The sequence below is a fragment of the Nerophis ophidion genome, linkage group LG04 (assembly GCF_033978795.1).
Source record: "Nerophis ophidion isolate RoL-2023_Sa linkage group LG04, RoL_Noph_v1.0, whole genome shotgun sequence".
Classification (NCBI taxonomy): domain Eukaryota; kingdom Metazoa; phylum Chordata; class Actinopteri; order Syngnathiformes; family Syngnathidae; genus Nerophis; species Nerophis ophidion.
In genome coordinates, this window is record NC_084614.1 from 81,240,951 (window position 1) to 81,264,168 (window position 23,218).

At 39.3% G+C, this 23,218-nt stretch overlaps 1 protein-coding gene and 1 long non-coding RNA gene across 2 annotated transcripts in view; both read right to left on the reverse strand.

Moving 5' to 3' along the window:
- LOC133552028 (uncharacterized) overlaps window positions 1-270 on the reverse strand; it is a 22,064-nt gene extending 21,794 nt beyond the window's left edge. Inside the window, exon 1 of the long non-coding RNA XR_009806603.1 lies at window positions 148-270. This is a non-coding gene — a long non-coding RNA (uncharacterized LOC133552028). The remainder of the gene's footprint in view (window positions 1-147) is intronic.
- Window positions 271-11,556: 11,286 nt separating this feature from the next.
- LOC133552031 (phospholipid phosphatase 3-like) overlaps window positions 11,557-23,218 on the reverse strand; it is a 44,576-nt gene continuing 32,914 nt past the window's right edge. The window contains exon 6 of the mRNA XM_061899308.1: window positions 11,557-11,812. Within this exon, the coding sequence (XP_061755292.1) occupies window positions 11,681-11,812 (132 nt within the window). The 3' untranslated portion in view covers window positions 11,557-11,680. The remainder of the gene's footprint in view (window positions 11,813-23,218) is intronic.

The window sequence follows — 23,218 nt, forward strand, 5'->3', positions numbered from 1 at the left end:
CAATAATGCAGTGGTTGAAGTTGAAGGCAGCAGTTGAAAGAAAGAAAGTGGCGTGGTAAGAAGGTTGCAGGTAGAAGTGAAGTCAACATGTGGATGGTGATGAAAAGAAGAAGAAGAAGAAGAAGAAGAAGAAGGATGCTGACCCACCTTTAGTGTGTTTGAAGAAAGTTGTAGAGTAGATCTTGCATGCAGCTTGTTTGCTGAATGAGTCTGACTCAACCTCCATTCCTCTTCAGGTGTCTTCAATCACTCATTTGGCCGCCATCTTCCCTTGGCATTCTGGGAAATGTAGTTCTCAATGCTTTTGACCATCTCGTTTTCCAGCATGTAGGGCATGGATGGACACTTGACACTTTGGACTATTTTACTCCACAATGTGCTTACACATGTTTATAGACTGTATTTGTGTTGTGTATATGCGTGTACATGTATTATGTATACATACAGTATTTTATATGTATATGTCTTATAAATGTGTACATGTATATACAGACACACACGTATATAAGTGTATATGTATGTGCGTGATTGTATATAGGTGTATACATTTAAATATGTATATAATATATGTCTGTATATGCATATGTATATATATAAATAAATCATATAGATGTATATATATATATATATATATATATATATATATATATGTTGGAGCCTATCTATATGATGTATTTATTAATGGTTCTGCTGACAATGAAATGAAATCATGCCAATGATTGTGTTGATGAATTGTTGGATGTTTTAGATGAGTGGTTCTTAACCTTGTTGGAGGTTCCAAACCCCACCAGTTTCATACGCGCATTCACCGAACCCTTCTTTTGTGAAAAATAAAACATTTTTTTTTTTCAAATTGAAGACAAAGTTGAATGTTTTTTTCTTCATGGTGTACAAAATGAAGCGTGCATGAAAACCACCTTGTTGAAAGAACAAAACCAACAGTGCATCACGGACTCACAACAAATGACACACCTGCAAATCAGTGTGACTTCTGCTGTTGCCATTTCCACGATACGCTGATATGGAGAAGTTTTCATTTACACGATGAGTCCATACTGGCCAACCCTCCCGATTTTTCCGAGAGAATCCCGAACTTCAGTGCCCCTCCCGAAAATCTCCCGGGGCAACTCTTCTCCTTTAGCGTCCTCTACAACCTTTTGTCACGTCCGATTTTCCTCCATACAAACGGCGTGTTGGCGTATTCACATCATTTACGTGGCTTTTACACACACATTAGTGAATGCAAGCCATACTTGGTCAACAGTCATACAGGTCACACTGAGGGTGGCCATATAAACAACTTTAATACTGTTACAAATACGCACCACACTGTGAACCCCTGGGGTTCAATGGAACCCAGGTTAAGAACCAGTGTTTTACATGGATTAGATGATTGACTGATTGTGTTCAGATGCTCACGCTCCTCCTGGTGAACCACGTCCTCCCCTTCTTGTCATGAAGAAGACAGGACAGCTGGGTGTCTATCAGGTTGAAGGAGTGTGGAGTCAAACACTTTACTCACCACTAAATACTTTATTTTCATTATGTAGAAAGTCAACCAAGGAGAATATTTTTTCTTCGTGAAAATAAATGATCAACATTTTGAATCTAGAAATATCTCCGCGAGTGCTTATTAAGGAATGTTGTGAGTCATAGACGTCCTCCTCAGGGCTACTCTGCTAACCTCATTTTTATTTTTTTAACCTTTGCTGGAACGTCAGACTAAACCTAACAATGTATATCAATCAATCAATGTTTGCTTATATAGCCCTAAATCACTAGTGTCTCAAAGGGCTGCAATATATATATATATATATATATGTATATATATATATGTGTGTGTATTTGTGTGTGTATATATGTTGTGTATATATATATATATGTTGTGTATATATACGTGTATATGTATGTGCCTGTATGTATATATATGTATACGTAGAAATGTGTATATATGTGTAAATGATATGTTTGTATATGCATATGTATATATATATATGTATATATATATATATATATATATATATATATATATGTGTATATATGTGTGTATATATATATATGTTTATATATATACATGTATATATGTGTTTATAGGTGTGTATAAATATGTGTGTTTTGTACATGAAAATATGTATATATACAGCATTTTAGGAATATGTTAAAAATGTGTATTTACATATATACACACACACACATGTATGTATGTGTATATGCATATAAAAATGTACATATGTGTATATATATATATATATATATATATAAGTGTATATATGATAGTCACTGTCCACTGTGCCCAGGTATGTGGAAAATATTTTGACACCGCCATCATGCTAATTAGCTGCCTGAAAGTGGGTGACTCCACCGTAGAAATAGCCTGCATGTCTTCTAGCACATATGCTGCAATTGATCTATCTATGTTGTCCTGGCTAGCAGTCCCTCCGTGAAAATGGTGGAGGTGAAGTGGCATCGGAGTCTGTGTCTCTCTTTACTAGCTTCGTGCAAGCATGTTGCTTTTGAAGATGTTTCAGCAGCTTGGAATTTTGGGGCAGTAGATAGGATCTTTGATCCAAGACACAACTTACATTGAACTAAAATGTTCTTTTCTTTGTGCCCGACAAAAGAAAAATAGTAACAATATCTCCATGTTAAGAAACTGGGCTCCAGCTCTGCTGTGATGTCTTGTTAGTAAACACAGGGTTAGGGTTATGTTACTGAATATAGAAAAATAAGGCGTTAGACTACTAATTCCCGGCGAAAAGAACACTAGTCACAATGAAGGGAAGGTTCTTGTTGAGTCACAATGAATGTCCATTATAGCTGTTGTCATTTATGGGATTATTTTTGTATTGCAAATGTTGAATATGTTGTTAATATTTCTTCATCCGCATTGCACAATTAATACAACCTGGCCCTGCCTGCTGCTGACTGATCACACAACAACACAACTTTACACTTCTGGGCTTTTATTCAAGACTTTGTTGAAAATGACCACATGACAAAACAAAGTGAAAATGACCACATGTCAAAACAAATAGTGAAAATGACCACATGACAAAACAAAGTGAAAATGACCACATGTCAAAACAAATAGTGAAAATGACCACATGACAAAACAAAGTGAAAATGACCACATGTCAACAAATAGTGAAAATGACCACATGACAAAACAAAGTGAAAATGACCACATGTCAAAACAAATAGTGAAAATGACCACATGACAAAACAAAAAGTGAAAATGACCACATGACAAAACAAAAAGTGAAAATGACCACATGTCAACAAATAGTGAAAATGACCACATGTCAACAAATAGTGAAAATGACCACATGTCAAAACAAATAGTGAAAATGACCACATGACAAAACAAAAAGTGAAAATGACCACATGACAAAACAAAAAGTGAAAATGACCACATGTCAACAAATAGTGAAAATGACCACATGTCAACAAATAGTGAAAATGACCACATGTCAACAAATAGTGAAAATGACCACATGACAAAACAAATAGTGAAAATGACCACATGACAAAACAAATAGTGAAAATGACCACATGTCAACAAATAGTGAAAATGACCACATGACAAAACAAAAAGTGAAAATGACCACATGTCAACAAATAGTGAAAATGACCACATGCCAAAACAATAAGTGAAAATGACCACGTCAACAAATAGTGAAAATGACCACATGACAAAACAAATAGTGAAAATGACCACGTCAACAAATAGTGAAAATGACCACATGTCAACAAATAGTGAAAATGACCACATGTCAACAAATAGTGAAAATGACCACATGACAAAACAAATAGTGAAAATGACCACGTCAACAAATAGTGAAAATGACCACGTCAACAAATAGTGAAAATGACCACATGTCAACAAATAGTGAAAATGACCACATGACAAAACAAATAGTGAAAGGCAGGTGAGAGTTGAATGAAGCAAACACTTCATGACATCCTCAAGCAGCGAGTGAAACATTGACACAGCCAGCGCAACAACACAAAATCATGTCATGTACAACCCACACACATATTTACAACACAATGTACAAACACACATATTTACAATACAATGTGCAAACACACATATTTATAACACAATCGTCTAGTGTACAACACACATAAACACACATTTATAACACAATCATGTAGTGTACAACACACACACACATTTATAACACAACTATGTAGTGTACAACACACATAAACACACATTTATAACACAATCATGTAGTGTACAACACACATACACATTTATAACACAACTATGTAGTGTACAACACACAAACACACACATTTATAACACAATCATGTAGTGTACAACACACATACACACACATTTATAACACAATCATGTAGTGTACAACACACACACACACATTTATAACACAACTATGTAGTGTACAACACACAAACACACACATTTATAACACAATCATGTAGTGTAGAACACACATACACACACATTTATAACACAATCATGTAGTGTACAACACACATTCACACACATTTATAACACAATCATGTAGTGTACAACACACATACACACACATTTATAACACAATCATGTAGTGTACAACACACATTCACACACATTTATAACACAATCATGTAGTGTACAACACACATTCACACACATTTATAACACAATCATGTAGTGTACAACACACACACACATTCATAACACAACTATGTAGTGAGTAACACACACACACACACATATATATTTATAACACAATGTACAATCATGTAGTGTGTACACACACACACACACACACACACACAATATACAATCATGTACATGCGAGTGGTTTTGTGTTAAAATTGTGTCTGCTGTAAATAATGTAAGATTTGATGTTTCACACCAAACCTTTAAATTGTTGTAAAGTTCTGCTTTGCTTCCAGTTCCAAAGGAGTTGGTATACAAACACAGGTGTGAAATGGTGTACAAACACAGGTGTGAAATGGTGTACAAACACAGGTGTGAAATGGTGTACAAACACAGGTGTGAAATGGTATACGAACACAGGTGTGAAATGGTGTACAAACACAGGTGTGGAATGGTAGATCAACACAAGTTTGAAATGGTATCCAGTGGTGCAAAAAAGTATTTAGTCAGCCAGCGATTGTGCAAGTTCTCCCACTTCAAATGATGACAGAGGTGTGTCATTTTCATCATAGGTACACTTCAACTGGGAGAGACAGAATGTGACAAAAAATCCAGGAATTCACATTGTAGGAATTTTAAAGAATTTATTTGTAAATGATGGTGGAAAATAAGTATTTGGTCAAGCATTCAAAGCTCTCACTGATGGAAGGAGGTTTTGGCTCCAAATCTCAGGATACATGGCCCCATTCATTCTTTCCTTAACACGGATCAATCGTCCTGTCCCCTTAGCAGAAAAACAGCCCCAAAGCATGATGTTTCCATCCCCATGCTTCACAGTAGGTATGGTGTTCTTGGGATGCAACTCAGTATTCTTCTTCCTCCAAACACCACCAGTTGAGTTTATACCAAAAAGTTCTATTTTGGTTTCATCTGACCACATGACTTTCTCCCAATCCTCTGCTGTATCATCCATGTGCTCTCTGGCCAACTTCAGACGGGCCTGGACATGCACTGGCTTAAGCAGGGGGACACGTGTGGCACTGCAGGATTTGATTCCCAATTGGCGTAGTGTTACTGATGGTAACCTTTGTTACTTTGGTCCCAGCTCTCTGCAGGTCATTCACCAGGTCCCCCCCGTGTGGTTCTGGGATTTTTGCTCACCGTTCTCATGATCATTTTGACACCACGGGATGAGATCTTGCGTGGAGCCCCAGATCGAGGGAGATTATCAGTGGTCTTGTATGTCTTCCATTTTCTGATAATTGCTCCCACAGTTGATTTTTTCCCACCAAGCTGCTTGCCTATTGTAGATTCACTCTTCCCAGTCTGGTGCAGGTCTACAATTCTTTTCCTGGTGTCCTTCGACAGCTCTTTGGTCTTGGCCATAGTGGAGTTTGGAGTCTGACTGTTTGAGGCTGTGGACAGGTGTCTTTTATACAGATAACGAGTTCAAACAAGTGCCATTAATACAGGTAACGAGTGGAGGACAGAAGAGCTTCTTAAAGAAGAAGTTACAGGTCTGTGAGAGCCAGAGATCTTCCTTCTTTGAAGTCACCAAATACTTAATTTCCACCATCATTTACAAATAAGTTCTTTAAAATTCCTACAATGTGAATTCCTGGATTGTTTTTTTGTCACATTCTGTCTCTCCCAATTGAAGTGTACCTATGATGAAAATGACACACCTCTGTCATCATTTGAAGTGGGAGAACTTGCACCATCGCTGGCTGACTAAATACTTTGTTGCCCCACTGTACAAACAGGTATGAAATTATACGGATGAACCTGAAATGTGACTTATTTTATCTTTGTGAGTAACTCAGGTGTGAAATGGTGTATTAACAGGTATTACATTATATATAAACACAGGTGTGAAATGGTGTACAAACACAGGTGTGAAATGGTAGATAAACAAGCTTGAAATGGTATACAAACAGGTATGAAACTCAGGTGTGAAGTGGTATATAAACAGGTGTGAAATGGTGTATAAACTCAGGTGTGAAATGGTATACAAACACAGGTGTGAAGTGGTATACAAACACAGGTGTGAAATGGTAGATGAACACAAGTTTGAAATGGTATACAAACAGGTATGAAACTCAGGTGTGAAGTGGTATATAAACAGGTGTGAAATGGTGTATAAACTCAGGTCTGAAGTGGTCTACAAACACAGGTCTGAAGTGGTCTACAAACACAGGTGTGAAATGGTATACAAACACAGGTGTGAAATGGTAGATAAACAGAAGTTTGAAATGGTATACAAACAGGTGTGAAATGGTGTATAAACTCAGGTGTGAAGTGGTCTACAAACACAGGTGTGAAACAGAATGTTGTCATGACGGGAATCATTACTTGGATTGGAAACAATTGCGTACGCACGTTGCAAATGAGGCTTGTTTCCCAAGATCGAGACAAGACATGGAGACACACACACATATATAACAAACATGTCTACTATGTAACAAACATGTCTACTATGTAACAAACATGTCTACTATGTAACAAACATGTCTACTATGTAACAAACATGTCTACTATGTAACAAACATGTCTACTATATAACAAACATGTCTACTATGCAACAAACATGTCTACTATGTAACAAACATGTCTACTATGTAACAAACATGTCTACTATGTAACAAACATGTCTACTATGTAACAAACATGTCTACTATGTAACAAACATGTCTACTATGTAACAAACATGTCTACTATGTAACAAACATGTCTACTATGTAACAAACATGTCTACTATAACAAACATGTCTACTATGTAACAAGCATGTCTACTATGTAACAAACATGTCTACTATGTAACAAACATGTCTACTATGTAACAAGCATGTCTACTATGTAACAAACATGTCTACTATGTAACAAACATGTCTACTATGTAACAAACATGTCTACTATAACAAACATGTCTACTATGTAACAAACATGTCTACTATGTAACAAACATGTCTACTATGTAACAAACATGTCTACTATGTAACAAACATGTCTACTATAACAAACATGTCTACTATGTAACAAACATGTCTACTATAACAAACATGTCTACTATGTAACAAACATGTCTACTATAACAAACATGTCTACTATGTAACAAACATGTCTACTATAACAAACATGTCTACTATGTAACAAACATGTCTACTATGTAACAAACATGTCTACTATAACAAACATGTCTACTATGTAACAAACATGTCTACTATGTAACAAACACGGTCTACTATGTAACAAACATGTCTACTATAACAAACATGTCTACTATGTAACAAACATGTCTACTATGTAACAAACACGGTCTACTATACCAAAACATGTCTACTATAACAAACATGTCTACTATAACAAACGTGTCTACTATGTAACAAACATGTCACTATAACAAACATGTCTACTATGTAACAAACATGTCTACTATGTAACAAACATGTCTACTATAACAAACATGTCTACTATGTAACAAACATGTCTACTATGTAACAAACATGTCTACTATAACAAACATGTCTACTATGTAACAAACATGTCTACTATGTAACAAACATGTCTACTATGCAACAAACATGTCTACTATGTAACAAACATGTCTACTATGTAACAAACATGTCTACTATGTAACAAACATGTCTACTATGTAACAAACATGTCTACTATGTAACAAACATGTCTACTATGTAACAAACATGTCTACTATGTAACAAACATGTCTACTATGTAACAAACATGTCTACTATAACAAACATGTCTACTATGTAACAAGCATGTCTACTATGTAACAAACATGTCTACTATGTAACAAACATGTCTACTATGTAACAAGCATGTCTACTATGTAACAAACATGTCTACTATGTAACAAACATGTCTACTATGTAACAAACATGTCTACTATAACAAACATGTCTACTATGTAACAAACATGTCTACTATGTAACAAACATGTCTACTATGTAACAAACATGTCTACTATGTAACAAACATGTCTACTATGTAACAAACATGTCTACTATAACAAACATGTCTACTATGTAACAAACATGTCTACTATAACAAAAATGTCTACTATGTAACAAACATGTCTACTATAACAAACATGTCTACTATGTAACAAACATGTCTACTATGTAACAAACACGGTCTACTATGTAACAAACATGTCTACTATAACAAACATGTCTACTATGTAACAAACATGTCTACTATGTAACAAACACGGTCTACTATACCAAAACATGTCTACTATAACAAACATGTCTACTATAACAAACGTGTCTACTATGTAACAAACATGTCACTATAACAAACATGTCTACTATGTAACAAACATGTCTACTATGTAACAAACATGTCTACTATAACAAACATGTCTACTATGTAACAAACATGTCTACTATGTAACAAACATGTCTACTATAACAAACATGTCTACTATGTAACAAACATGTCTACTATGTAACAAACATGTCTACTATAACAAACATGTCTACTATGTAACAAACATGTCTACTATGTAACAAACATGTCTACTATAACAAACATGTCTACTATGTAACAAACATGTCTACTATAACAAACATGTCTACTATGTAACAAACATGTCTACTATAACAAACATGTCTACTATGTAACAAACATGTCTACTATGTAACAAACATGTCTACTATGTAACAAACTTGTCTACTATAACAAACATGTCTACTATGTAACAAACATGTCTATTATAACAAACATGTCTACTATGTAACAAACATGTCTACTATAACAAACATGTCTACTATGTAACAAACACGATCTGCTGTGTAACAAACACGACCTGCTGTGTAAAAAACACTGTTGTGTAACAAACACTGTCTACTATGTAACAAACACAGTCTACTATGTAACAAACATGTCTACAATGTAACAAACATGTCTACTATGTAACAAACACGATGTGCTATGTAACAAACACGGTTTGCTATGTAACAAACACGGTCTGCTATGTAACAAACATGTCTACTATAACAAACATGTCTACTATGTAACAAACATGTCTACTATAACAAACATGTCTACTATGTAACAAACACGATCTGCTGTGTAACAAACACGACCTGCTGTGTAAAAAACACTGTTGTGTAACAAACACTGTCTACTATGTAACAAACACAGTCTACTATGTAACAAACATGTCTACTATGTAACAAACATGTCTACTATATAACAAACATGTCTACTATAACAAACATGTCTACTATGTAACAAACATGTCTACTATAACAAACATGTCTACTATGTAACAAACACGATCTGCTGTGTAACAAACACGACCTGCTGTGTAAAAAACACTGTTGTGTAACAAACACTGTCTACTATGTAACAAACACAGTCTACTATGTAACAAACATGTCTACTATGTAACAAACATGTCTACTATGTAACAAACACGGTGTGCTATGTAACAAACACGGTTTGCTATGTAACAAACACGGTCTGCTATGTAACAAACACTGTCTACTATGTAACAAACACGGTCTACTATGTAACAAACACTGTCTACTATGTAACAAACACTGTCTACTATGTAACAAACACGGTCTACTATGTAACAAACACTGTCTACTATGTAACAAACACTGTCTACTATGTAACAAACACGGTCTGCTGTGTAACAAACATGGTTTGCTATGTAACAAACCTGGTCTGCTATGTAACAAACACGGTCTGGTATGTAACAAACACGGTTTTCTATGTAACAAATAGTCTGCTATGGAACAAACATGGTCTGCTGTGTAACAAACATGGTCTGCTGTGTAACAAACATGGTCTTCCATGTACCAAACATGGTCTGCTATGTACTAAACCTGGTCTGCTGTGTAACAAACATGGTCTGCTGTGTAACAAACAGTGTAACAGACATGGTCTGCTGTGTAACAAACAGTGTAACAGACATGGTCTGCTGTGTAACAGACATGGTCTGGTGTGTAACAGACATGGTCTGCTGTGTAACAAACAGTGTAACAGACATGGTCTGCTGTGTAACAGACATGGTCTGCTGTGTAACAAACAGTGTAACAGACATGGTCTGCTGTGTAACACACATGGTCTGCTGTGTAACAAACAGTGTAACAGACATGGTCTGCTGTGTAACAGACATGGTCTGCTGTGTAACAAACAGTGTAACAGACATGGTCTGCTGTGTAACAAACAGTGTAACAGACATGGTCTGCTGTGTAACAAACAGTGTAACAGACATGGTCTGCTGTGTAACAGACATGGTCTGCTGTGTAACACACATGGTCTGCTGTGTAACAAACAGTGTAACAGACATGGTCTGCTGTGTAACAGACATGGTCTGCTGTGTAACAAACAGTGTAACAGACATGGTCTGCTGTGTAACAAACATGGTCTGCTGTGTAACAGACATGGTCTGCTGTGTAACAAACAGTGTAACAGACATGGTCTGCTGTGTAACAGACGGTCATATGTCATGAAGTGGCTCAGTGGGCAGCAGAAAGAGGCCCTCAGCTATCAAACGGCCTCCCTGGACTTTTTAGGAAGACTTGACTTGAAGTCCTTCGAGTGGTCATGAGCTAAAAGAGGTGAAAAGTCTAACCCTGTACAAAGTGGACTGATAAGAAACTACATGAAGTTACACATCCTTCCTAACAATCTAGGAATTTGTTTCATTGGAGCTGCTATTTCTTCCTGGAGTTGAAGGAACATCCTTGACAGGCAGACCTCCTCCAAGATGGTCGCCTTGGGACTGGGAAGGAGGTGGACTTGTCTCAGGTCCTTGTTTCCACTCAGAGGACAAAGGACATGGCGCACGGTTTGTTCTCATCCTTGAAGAGGTTCCAAGGTTCCTTATTAGTCTGCTTCATCCACACTGTTCCCTTCAGTTCCAGTGTGTCCTAGTGGTCTTCTCAAGCCAGGATGAGATGGTTGCTCCTGTCTCTCATGTCCCCTTCAGTTCCAGTGTGTCCTAGTGGTCTTCTCAAGCCAGGATGAGATGGTTGCTCCTCTCTCTCATGTCCACTTCAGTTCCAGTGTGTCCTAGTGGTCTTCTCAAGCCAGGATGAGATGGTTGCTCCTGTCTCTCATGTCCACTGTAGGGAGGAGCTCTTTCCTCACAGGAGGCTGACAAGAGAAGAAGCCTCGTCTCCCTTTGGCCTTGAACAAGTCTGACACCAAGAACACCTGGGGGACACAAGGCAGACACGCTCACTGTTAAGGATGGTGTTGTAAGGTCACTGTTAAGGATGGTGTTGCAAGGTCACTGTTAAGGATGGTGTTGTAAGATTGGTGTTAAGGATGGTGTTGTAAGGTCACTGTTAAGGATGGTGTTGTAAGATTGGTGTTAAGGATGGTGTTGTAAGATTGGTGTTAAGGATGGTGTTGTAAGGTCTGTGTTAAGGATGGTGTTGTAAGGTCACTGTTAAGGATGGTGTTGTAAGGTCACTGTTAAGGATGGTGTTGTAAGGTCACTGTTAAGGATGGTGTTGTAAGGTCGGTGTTAAGGATGGTGTTGCAAGGTCTGTGTTAAGGATGGTGTTGTAAGGTCGGTGTTAAGGATGGTGTTGTAAGGTCACTGTTAAGGATGGTGTTGTAAGATTGGTGTTAAGGATGGTGTTGTAAGATTGGTGTTAAGGATGGTGTTGTAAGGTCTGTGTTAAGGATGGTGTTGTAAGGTCACTGTTAAGGATGGTGTTGTAAGGTCACTGTTAAGGATGGTGTTGTAAGGTCACTGTTAAGGATGGTGTTGTAAGGTCGGTGTTAAGGATGGTGTTGCAAGGTCTGTGTTAAGGATGGTGTTGTAAGGTCGGTGTTAAGGATGGTGTTGTAAGGTCACTGTTAAGGATGGTGTTGTAAGATTGGTGTTAAGGATGGTGTTGTAAGGTCGGTGTTAAGGATGGTGTTGCAAGGTCGGTGTTAAGGATGGTGTTGCAAGGTCTGTGTTAAGGATGGTGTTGTAAGGTCTGTGTTAAGGATGGTGTTGTAAGGTCTGTGTTAAGTATGGTGTTGTAAGGTCGGTGTTAAGGATGGTGTTGCAAGGTCTGTGTTAAGGATGGTGTTGTAAGGTCGGTGTTAAGGATGGTGTTGTAAGGTCTGTGTTAAGGATGGTGTTGTAAGGTCGGTGTTAAGGATGGTGTTGTAAGGTCTGTGTTAAGGATGGTGTTGTAAGGTCGGTGTTAAGGATGGTGTTGTAAGATTGGTGTTAAGGATGGTGTTGCAAGGTCGGTGTTAAGGATGGTGTTGCAAGGTCTGTGTTAAGGATGATGTTGCAAGGTCGGTGTTAAGGATGGTGTTGTAAGGTCGGTGTTAAGGATGGTGTTGTAAGGTCTGTGTTAAGGATGGTGTTGTAAGGTCGGTGTTAAGGATGGTGTTGTAAGGTCACTGTTAAGGATGGTGTTGTAAGGTCTGTGTTAAGGATGGTGTTGCAAGGTCTGTGTTAAGGATGGTGTTGCAAGGTCTGTGTTAAGGATGGTGTTGCAAGGTCGGTGTTAAGGATGGTGTTGTAAGGTCGGTGTTAAGGATGGTGTTGTAAGATTGGTGTTAAGGATGGTGTTGTAAGGTCGGTGTTAAGGATGGTGTTGCAAGGTCTGTGTTAAGGATGGTGTTGTAAGGTCTGTGTTAAGGATGGTGTTGTAAGGTCGGTGTTAAGGATGGTGTTGTAAGGTCTGTGTTAAGGATGGTGTTGTAAGATTGGTGTTAAGGATGGTGTTGTAAGGTCGGTGTTAAGGATGGTGTTGTAAGGTCGGTGTTAAAGATGGTGTTGTAAGATTGGTGTTAGGGACGGCGTGGCACAGTGGGAGAGTGGCCGTGCGCAACCCGAGGGTCACTGGTTCAAATCCCACCTAGTACCAACCTCGTCACGTCCGTTGTGTCCTGAGCAAGACACTTCACCCTTGCTCCTGATGGGTGCTGGTTGGCGCCTTGCATGGCAGCTCCCTCCATCAGTGTGTGAATGTGTGTGTGAATGTGGAAGTAGTGTCAAAGCGCTTTGAGTACCTTGAAGGTAGAAAAGCGCTATACAAGTACAACCCATTTATCATTTACCATTTATAAGGATGGTGTTGCAAGGTCTGTGTTAAGGATGGTGTTGCAAGGTCTGTGTTAAGGATGGTGTTGTTATGGTGTTGTAAGGTCTGTGTTAAGGATGGTGTTGTAAGGTCTGTGTTAAGGATGGTGTTGTAAGGTCTGTGTTAAGGATGGTGTTGTAAGGTCTGTGTTAAGGATGGTGTTGTAAGGTCTGTGTTAAGGATGGTGTTGTTATGGTGTTGTAAGGTCTGTGTTAAGGATGGTGTTGCAAGGTCTGTGTTAAGGATGGTGTTGTAAGGTCTGTGTTAAGGATGGTGTTGTAAGGTCTGTGTTAAGGATGGTGTTGTAAGGTCTGTGTTAAGGATGGTGTTGTAAGGTCTGTGTTAAGGATGGTGTTGTTATGGTGTTGTAAGGTCTGTGTTAAGGATGGTGTTGCAAGGTCTGTGTTAAGGATGGTGTTGTAAGGTCTGTGTTAAGGATGGTGTTGTAAGGTTTGTGTTAAGGATGGTGTTGTAAGGTTTGTGTTAAGGATGGTGTTGTAAGGTCTGTGTTAAGGATGGTGTTGCAAGGTCTGTGTTAAGTATGGTGTTGTAAGGTCTGTGTTAAGGATGGTGTTGTAAGGTCGGTGTTAAGGATGGTGTTGCAAGGTCTGTGTTAAGGATGGTGTTGTAAGGTCTGTGTTAAGGATGGTGTTGTAATGGTGTTGTAAGGTCTGTGTTAAGGGTGGTGTTGTAAGGTCTGTGTTAAGGATGGTGTTGCAAGGTCTGTGTTAAGGATGGTGTTGTAAGGTCTGTGTTAAGGATGGTGTTGTAAGGTCGGTGTTAAGGATGGTGTTGCAAGGTCTGTGTTAAGGATGGTGTTGCAAGGTCTGTGTTAAGGATGGTGTTGCAAGGTCTGTGTTAAGGATGGTGTTGTAAGGTCGGTGTTAAGGATGGTGTTGTAAGGTCGGTGTTAAGGATGGTGTTGCAAGGTCGGTGTTAAGGAATGGTGTTGTAAGGTCGGTGTTAAGGATGGTGTTGCAAGGTCTGTGTTAAGGAATGGTGTTGCAAGGTCAGTGTTAAGGAATGGTGTTGTAAGGTCGGTGTTAAGGATGGTGTTGCAAGGTCGGTGTTAAGGAATGGTGTTGCAAGGTCGGTGTTAAGGATGGTGTTGCAAGGTCGGTGTTAAGGATGGTGTTGCAAGGTCGGTGTTAAGGATGGTGTTGCAAGGTCGGTGTTAAGGAATGGTGTTGCAAGGTCGGTGTTAAGGATGGTGTTGCAAGGTCGGTGTTAAGGATGGTGTTGCAAGGTCTGTGTTAAGGATGGTGTTGTAAGGTCGGTGTTAAGGATGGTGTTGCAAGGTCTGTGTTAAGGATGGTGTTGTAAGGTCGGTGTTAAGGATGGTGTTGTAAGGTCGGTGTTAAGGATGGTGTTGCAAGGTTGGTGTTAAGGATGGTGTTGCAAGGTCGGTGTTAAGGAATGGTGTTGCAAGGTCGGTGTTAAGGATGGTGTTGCAAGGTCAGTGTTAAGGAATGGTGTTGCAAGGTCGGTGTTAAGGATGGTGTTGCAAGGTCGGTGTTAAGGATGGTGTTGCAAGGTCTGTGTTAAGGATGGTGTTGTAAGGTCGGTGTTAAGGATGGTGTTGCAAGGTCTGTGTTAAGGATGGTGTTGTAAGGTCGGTGTTAAGGATGGTGTTGTAAGGTCGGTGTTAAGGATGGTGTTGCAAGGTCGGTGTTAAGGATGGTGTTGCAAGGTCGGTGTTAAGGAATGGTGTTGCAAGGTCGGTGTTAAGGATGGTGTTGCAAGGTCGGTGTTAAGGAATGGTGTTGCAAGGTCGGTGTTAAGGATGGTGTTGCAAGGTCGGTGTTAAGGATGGTGTTGCAAGGTCTGTGTTAAGGATGGTGTTGTAAGGTCGGTGTTAAGGATGGTGTTGCAAGGTCTGTGTTAAGGATGGTGTTGTAAGGTCGGTGTTAAGGATGGTGTTGTAAGGTCGGTGTTAAGGATGGTGTTGCAAGGTCGGTGTTAAGGAATGGTGTTGCAAGGTCGGTGTTAAGGATGGTGTTGTAAGGTCTGTGTTAAGGATGGTGTTGCAAGGTCTGTGTTAAGGATGGTGTTGCAAGGTCTGTGTTAAGGATGGTGTTGTAAGGTCGGTGTTAAGGATGGTGTTGCAAGGTCTGTGTTAAGGATGGTGTTGTAAGGTCGGTGTTAAGGATGGTGTTGCAAGGTCTGTGTTAAGGATGGTGTTGCAAGGTCTGTGTTAAGGATGGTGTTGTAAGGTCGGTGTTAAGGATGGTGTTGTAAGGTCTGTGTTAAGGATGGTGTTGTAAGGTCGGTGTTAAGGAATGGTGTTGCAAGGTCGGTGTTAAGGATGGTGTTGCAAGGTCGGTGTTAAGGATGGTGTTGCAAGGTCGGTGTTAAGGATGGTGTTGTAAGGTCTGTGTTAAGGATGGTGTTGCAAGGTCGGTGTTAAGGAATGGTGTTGCAAGGTCGGTGTTAAGGATGGTGTTGCAAGGTCGGTGTTAAGGATGGTGTTGTAAGGTCTGTGTTAAGGATGGTGTTGTAAGGTCTGTGTTAAGGATGGTGTTGCAAGGTCGGTGTTAAGGATGGTGTTGCAAGGTCGGTGTTAAGGATGGTGTTGCAAGGTCGGTGTTAAGGATGGTGTTGCAAGGTCGGTGTTAAGGATGGTGTTGTAAGGTCGGTGTTAAGGATGGTGTTGCAAGGTCGGTGTTAAGGATGGTGTTGCAAGGTCGGAGTTAAGGATGGTGTTGCAAGGTCGGTGTTAAGGATGGTGTTGCAAGGTCGGAGTTAAGGATGGTGTTGCAAGGTCGGTGTTAAGGATGGTGTTGCAAGGTCGGAGTTAAGGATGGTGTTGCAAGGTCGGTGTTAAGGATGGTGTAACACAGGGCTCAGTTTTAGGACCCTTTCAAGGTCATTGTTAAGGGTTAGGGTGTTACACAGGGATCTGTTTTAGGACCTTAAACTTGAGACCGCTAGCGTAAGGTTTCCTAATATTGATGTATTTGTCATGGCCCGCCACAGATACATCCAGATAGCCACTAATAGACGTAAAGCCCCACCCACACACCACCTCCTTCCCATCTCTGCTGGTGGAACACCCAACCAGCATGCTGGAAGTGGGATGTTCCACACTACGTTTCTATGCACTCAGTTAGTCTGATTACTCAGAGTTAGTTAGTTAGTTAGTTGGTTAGTTTGTATGAAGTCCAAGTGTCCAAGCACTCTCTATATTGTGACTATTGGTCATAGGCCACGTGTACACTGGGGGGCGCTCATTTCATTGTAGCGCAGATTAAGGTTTTGCATATCCAGTTGACCTATGACGTCACACCAGCCGTCTGTGGATCCAAGGACCCTCCTGGTTTTAGCTGTACTATTATCACATGTGACAGGTGTTAGCGCTCCAAAGGCTATGTTGTTGTTCAATAGCAGACAGCATCCAAACAGCATCTAATATTGTGCTACCAACATGACTCTACTACCAAGAATGTACCGGGGCAGATGCAGGACTGTAGCAATAAAAGACTGGTGGAAGAGTTTTTTTCAAAGGGCTGTTCGAACGAGGAATCATGGAAACAAAACTTTAGATTGTCTCGGAGTTCATGAAAACGGCTCTGTAGATTGATGGAAGGAGTTTTCAATCTGAAGGAAAAGACCGTCAGTGACCCAACTGATACTGTTCCAGATGAAGGTTGCTGTTGTTCTGGACTATCTTGTCCCGACTGATACTGTTCCAGATGAAGGTTGCTGTTGTTCTGGACTATCTTGTCCCGACTGATACTGTTCCAGATGAAGGTTGCTGTTGTTCTGGACTATCTTGTCCCGACTGATACTGTTCCAGATGAAGGTTGCTGTTGTTCTGGGCTATCTTGTCCCGACTGATACTGTTCCAGATGAAGGTTGCTGTTGTTCTGGACTATCTTGTGACCCAACTGATACTGTTCCAGATGAAGGTTGCTGTTGTTCTGGACTATCTTGTCCCGACTGATACTGTTCCAGATGAAGGTTGCTGTTGTTCTGGACTATCTTGTGACCCAACTGATACTGTTCCAGATGAAGGTTGCTGTTGTTCTGGACTATCTTGTCCCGACTGATACTGTTCCAGATGAAGGTTGCTGTTGTTCTGGACTATCTTGTCCCGACTGATACTGTTCCAGATGAAGGTTGCTGTTGTTCTGGACTATCTTGTCCCGACTGATACTGTTCCAGCTGAAGGTTGCTGTTGTTCTGGACTATCTTGTGACGCAACTGATACTGTTCCAGATGAATGTTGCTGTTGTTCTGGACTATCTTGTGACCTGACTGATACTGTTCCAGATGAAGGTTGCTGTTGTTCTGGACTATCTTGTCCCGACTGATACTGTTCCAGATGAAGGTTGCTGTTGTTCTGGACAATCTTGTCCCGACTGATACTGTTCCAGATGAAGGTTGCTGTTGTCTGGACTATCTTTTCCCGACTGATACTGTTCCAGATGAAGGTTGCTGTTGTTCTGGACTATCTTGTGACCCAACTGATTCTGTTCCAGATGAAGGTTGCTGTTGTTCTGGACAATCTTGTGACCCAACTGATTCTGTTCCAGATGAAGGTTGCTGTTGTTCTGGACTATCTTTTCCCGACTGATACTGTTCCAGATGAAGGTTGCTGTTGTTCTGGACCATCTTGTGACCCAACTGATTCTGTTCCAGATGAAGGTTGCTGTTGTTCTGGACTAATCTTGTCCCGACTGATACTGTTCCAGATGAAGGTTGCTGTTGTTCTGGACTATCTTGTCCCAACTGATACTGTTCCAGATGAATGCTGCTATAGTTCTGGACTATCTTGTGACCCAACTGATACTGTTCCAGATGAAGATTGCTGTTGTTCTGGACTATCTTGTCCCGACTGATACTGTTCCAGCTGAAGGTTGCTGTTGTTCTGGACTATCTTGTGACCCAACTGATACTGTTCCAGATGAATGTTGCTGTTGTTCTGGACTATCTTGTGACCTGACTGATACTGTTCCAGATGAAGGTTGCTGTTGTTCTGGACAATCTTGTCCCGACTGATACTGTTCCAGATGAAGGTTGCTGTTGTCTGGACTATCTTTTCCCGACTGATACTGTTCCAGATGAAGGTTGCTGTTGTTCTGGACTATCTTGTGACCCAACTGATTCTGTTCCAGATGAAGGTTGCTGTTGTTCTGGACTATCTTGTGACCCAACTGATTCTGTTCCAGATGAAGGTTGCTGTTGTTCTGGACAATCTTGTGACCCAACTGATTCTGTTCCAGATGAAGGTTGCTGTTGTTCTGGACTATCTTTTCCCGACTGATACTGTTCCAGATGAAGGTTGCTGTTGTTCTGGACTATCTTTTCCCGACTGATACTGTTCCAGATGAAGGTTGCTGTTGTTCTGGACTAATCTTGTCCCGACTGATACTGTTCCAGATGAAGGTTGCTGTTGTTCTGGACAATCTTGTACCGACTGATACTGTTCCAGATGAAGGTTGCTGTTGTCTGGACTATCTTTTCCCGACTGATACTGTTCCAGATGAAGGTTGCTGTTGTTCTGGACTATCTTGTGACCCAACTGATTCTGTTCCAGATGAAGGTTGCTGTTGTTCTGGACTATCTTGTGACCCAACTGATTCTGTTCCAGATGAAGGTTGCTGTTGTTCTGGACAATCTTGTGACCCAACTGATTCTGTTCCAGATGAAGGTTGCTGTTGTTCTAGACTATCTTTTCCCGACTGATACTGTTCCAGATGAAGGTTGCTGTTGTTCTGGACTATCTTTTCCCGACTGATACTGTTCCAGATGAAGGTTGCTGTTGTTCTGGACTAATCTTGTCCCGACTGATACTGTTCCAGATGAAGGTTGCTGTTGTTCTGGACTATCTTGTCCCAACTGATACTGTTCCATATGAATGCTGCTATAGTTCTGGACTATCTTGTGACCCAACTGATACTGTTCCAGATGAAGGTTGCTGTTGTTCTGGACTATCTTGTCCCAACTGATACTGTTCCAGATGAAGGTTGCTGTTGTTCTGGACTATCTTGTGACCCAACTGATACTGTTCCAGATGAAGGTTGCTGTTGTTCTGGACTATCTTGTGACCAAACTGATACTGTTCCAGATGAAGGTTGCTGTTGTTCTGGACTATCTTGTCCCAACTGATACTGTTCCAGATGAATGCTGCTGTTGTTCTGGACTATCCTGTGACCCAACTGATACTGTTCCAGATGAAGGTTGCTGTTGTTCTGGACTATCTTGTGACCAAACTGATACTGTTCCAGATGAAGGTTGCTGTTGTTCTGGACTATCTTGTCCCAACTGATACTGTTCCAGATGAAGGTTGCTGTTGTTCTGGACTATCTTTTCCCGACTGATACTGTTCCAGATGAAGGTTGCTGTTGTTCTGGACTAATCTTGTCCCGACTGATACTGTTCCAGATGAAGGTTGCTGTTGTTCTGGACTATCTTGTCCCAACTGATACTGTTCCATATGAATGCTGCTATAGTTCTGGACTATCTTGTGACCCAACTGATACTGTTCCAGATGAAGGTTGCTGTTGTTCTGGACTATCTTGTCCCAACTGATACTGTTCCAGATGAAGGTTGCTGTTGTTCTGGACTATCTTGTGACCCAACTGATACTGTTCCAGATGAAGGTTGCTGTTGTTCTGGACTATCTTGTGACCAAACTGATACTGTTCCAGATGAAGGTTGCTGTTGTTCTGGACTATCTTGTCCCAACTGATACTGTTCCAGATGAATGCTGCTGTTGTTCTGGACTATCCTGTGACCCAACTGATACTGTTCCAGATGAATGCTGCTGTTGTTCTGGACTATCTTGTGACCCAACTGATACTGTTCCAGATGAAGGTTGCTGTTGTTCTGGACTATCTTGTGACCCAACTGATACTGTTCCAGATGAAGGTTGCTGTTGTTCTGGACTATCTTGTGACCCAACTGATACTGTTCCAGATGAAGGTTGCTGTTGTTCTGGACTATCTTGTGACCAAACTGATACTGTTCCAGATGAAGGTTGCTGTTGTTCTGGACTATCTTGCCAGTTGTGTGAATCCAGGGTTATTGTTCAGCAGTTTGGAGTACACAAATGCAGAGTCTAGAGGTTTGTGTACTTTTTATAAGACTTTTAATATTCCTGCTTTATTATCTTTCCACTCGTTCATCTTTCATTCTGGAGTGTGTATTGAGCCATCATTCTACATTGCCTCAGCAAGCATTAGCATCATTGTTATCATAAGCGCTAACACAGAGGAACTACTTTTAGTGGCGCTGTGATCACAGAGCGCTAACTTGCTTATGCTGCTATTTTGACATATTGGGCTGCTGTATCTCCTCTGAGTGGGTGAAAGTTAATTCTAGATGATTAACCATCTCTCTAGCTTGGATAGTAGAAGGCTGTGGACATAAACCCACAAGTTGGTCAACTTTGACATCCAACTTAGACCCGGAGATGGCCAGAAAGACACATGTATTTATTTGTTTTAACCCTTTGTGAGGATGATGATGATGATGAATTGTTGATGTAAAAGGGAAGATATAAACATCCCATCAGTCTTAATCTCACTGAGAGCAGACATTGTACAGTAAATGATTGTTTTACTATGTTTGTATATCTTGTTTAGCACTTAGCAATATTGCTACATGCTGCTTAGTGTTTGACTAAAGCTGCATCTGTTTAGCTTCTAAAACTTGGAGCTCATCCTCCTTCTATTCTGGCTCAAAAATAGACATTTCTGGATCGTTATTCGTCCCAAAATAGTCTTTGTTGTCCCTCATCAAGTCAGCCATGATTAGTAGTCTTGTTGTTGTTGTTGAAGGGGAAATGAGAGTTGTGATATGTCAGTGAAAGTAATACACTTAAAATGATCCAAATATGTAAACATCCATCCATCCATCCATCCATTTTCTACCGCTTATTCCCTTTCGGGGTCGCGGGGGGCGCTGGCGCCTATCTCAGCTACAATCGGGCGGAAGGCAGGGTACACCCTGGATTCAATGTTATTATAAATGTTAGCAGATATTATATATATACTTACAGCATGATCTAAATATGTAAATATTACAGGTTATTATGAATGTTACTAGATACTACATATATGCTTACATCATGTATATATTACATGTTATTAGGAATGTTACTAGACACTACATATATACTTACATCATGTATATATTACATGTTATTATGAATGTTACTAGATACTACATATATAATTACATCATGTATATATTACATGTTATTATGAATGTTACTACATGACGTATATACTTACATCATGTATATATTACATCAATCAATCAATCAATGTTTACTTATATAGCCCTAAATCACTAGTGTCTCAAAGGGCTGCACAAACCACCACGACATCCTCGGTAGGCCCACATAAGGGCAAGGAAAACTCACACCCTGTGGGACATCGGTGACAATAATGACTATGAGAACCTTAGAGAGGAGGAAAGCAATGGATGTCGAGCGGGTCTAACATGATACTGTGAAAGTTCAATTAAGTTATTATTACATGTTGTTATGAATGTTACTAGATACTACATATATACTTACATCATGTATAATTACATGTTATTATGAATGTTACTAGATACTACATATATACTTACATCATGTATATATTCCTTATTATTATGAATGCTACTACATGACATATACACTTACATCATGTATATACTACATGTTATTATGAATGTTACTACATGACATATATACTTACATCGTGTGTATATTACATGTTGTTATGAATGTTACTACATGACATATATACTTACATCATGTATATATTCCTTATTATTATGAATGTTACTACATGACATATACACTTACATCATGTATATATTACATGTTATTATGAATGTTACTACATGACATATATACTTACATCATGTATATATTACATGTTATTATGAATGTTACTAGATACTACATATATATTTACATCATGTATATATTACATGTTATTATGAATGTTACTAGATACTACATATATACTTACATCATGTATATATTACATGTTATTATGAATGTTACTAGATACTACATATATACTTACATCATGTATATATTACATGTTATTATGAATGTTACTACATGACATATATACTTACATCATGTATATATTACATGTTATTATGAATGTTACTACATGACATATATACTTACATCATGTATATATTACATGTTATTATGAATGTTACTACATGACATATACACTTACATCATGTATATATTACATGTTATTATGAATGTTACTACATGACATATACACTTACATCATGTATATATTACATGTTATTATGAATGTTACTACATGACATATACACTTACATCATGTATATATTACATGTTATTATGAATGTTACTACATGACATATATACTTACATCATGTATATATTACATGTTATTATGAATGTTACTACATGACATATACACTTACATCATGTATATATTACATGCTATTATGAATGTTACTACATGACATATATACTTACATCATGTATATATTACATGTTATTATGAATGTTACTACATGACATATATACTTA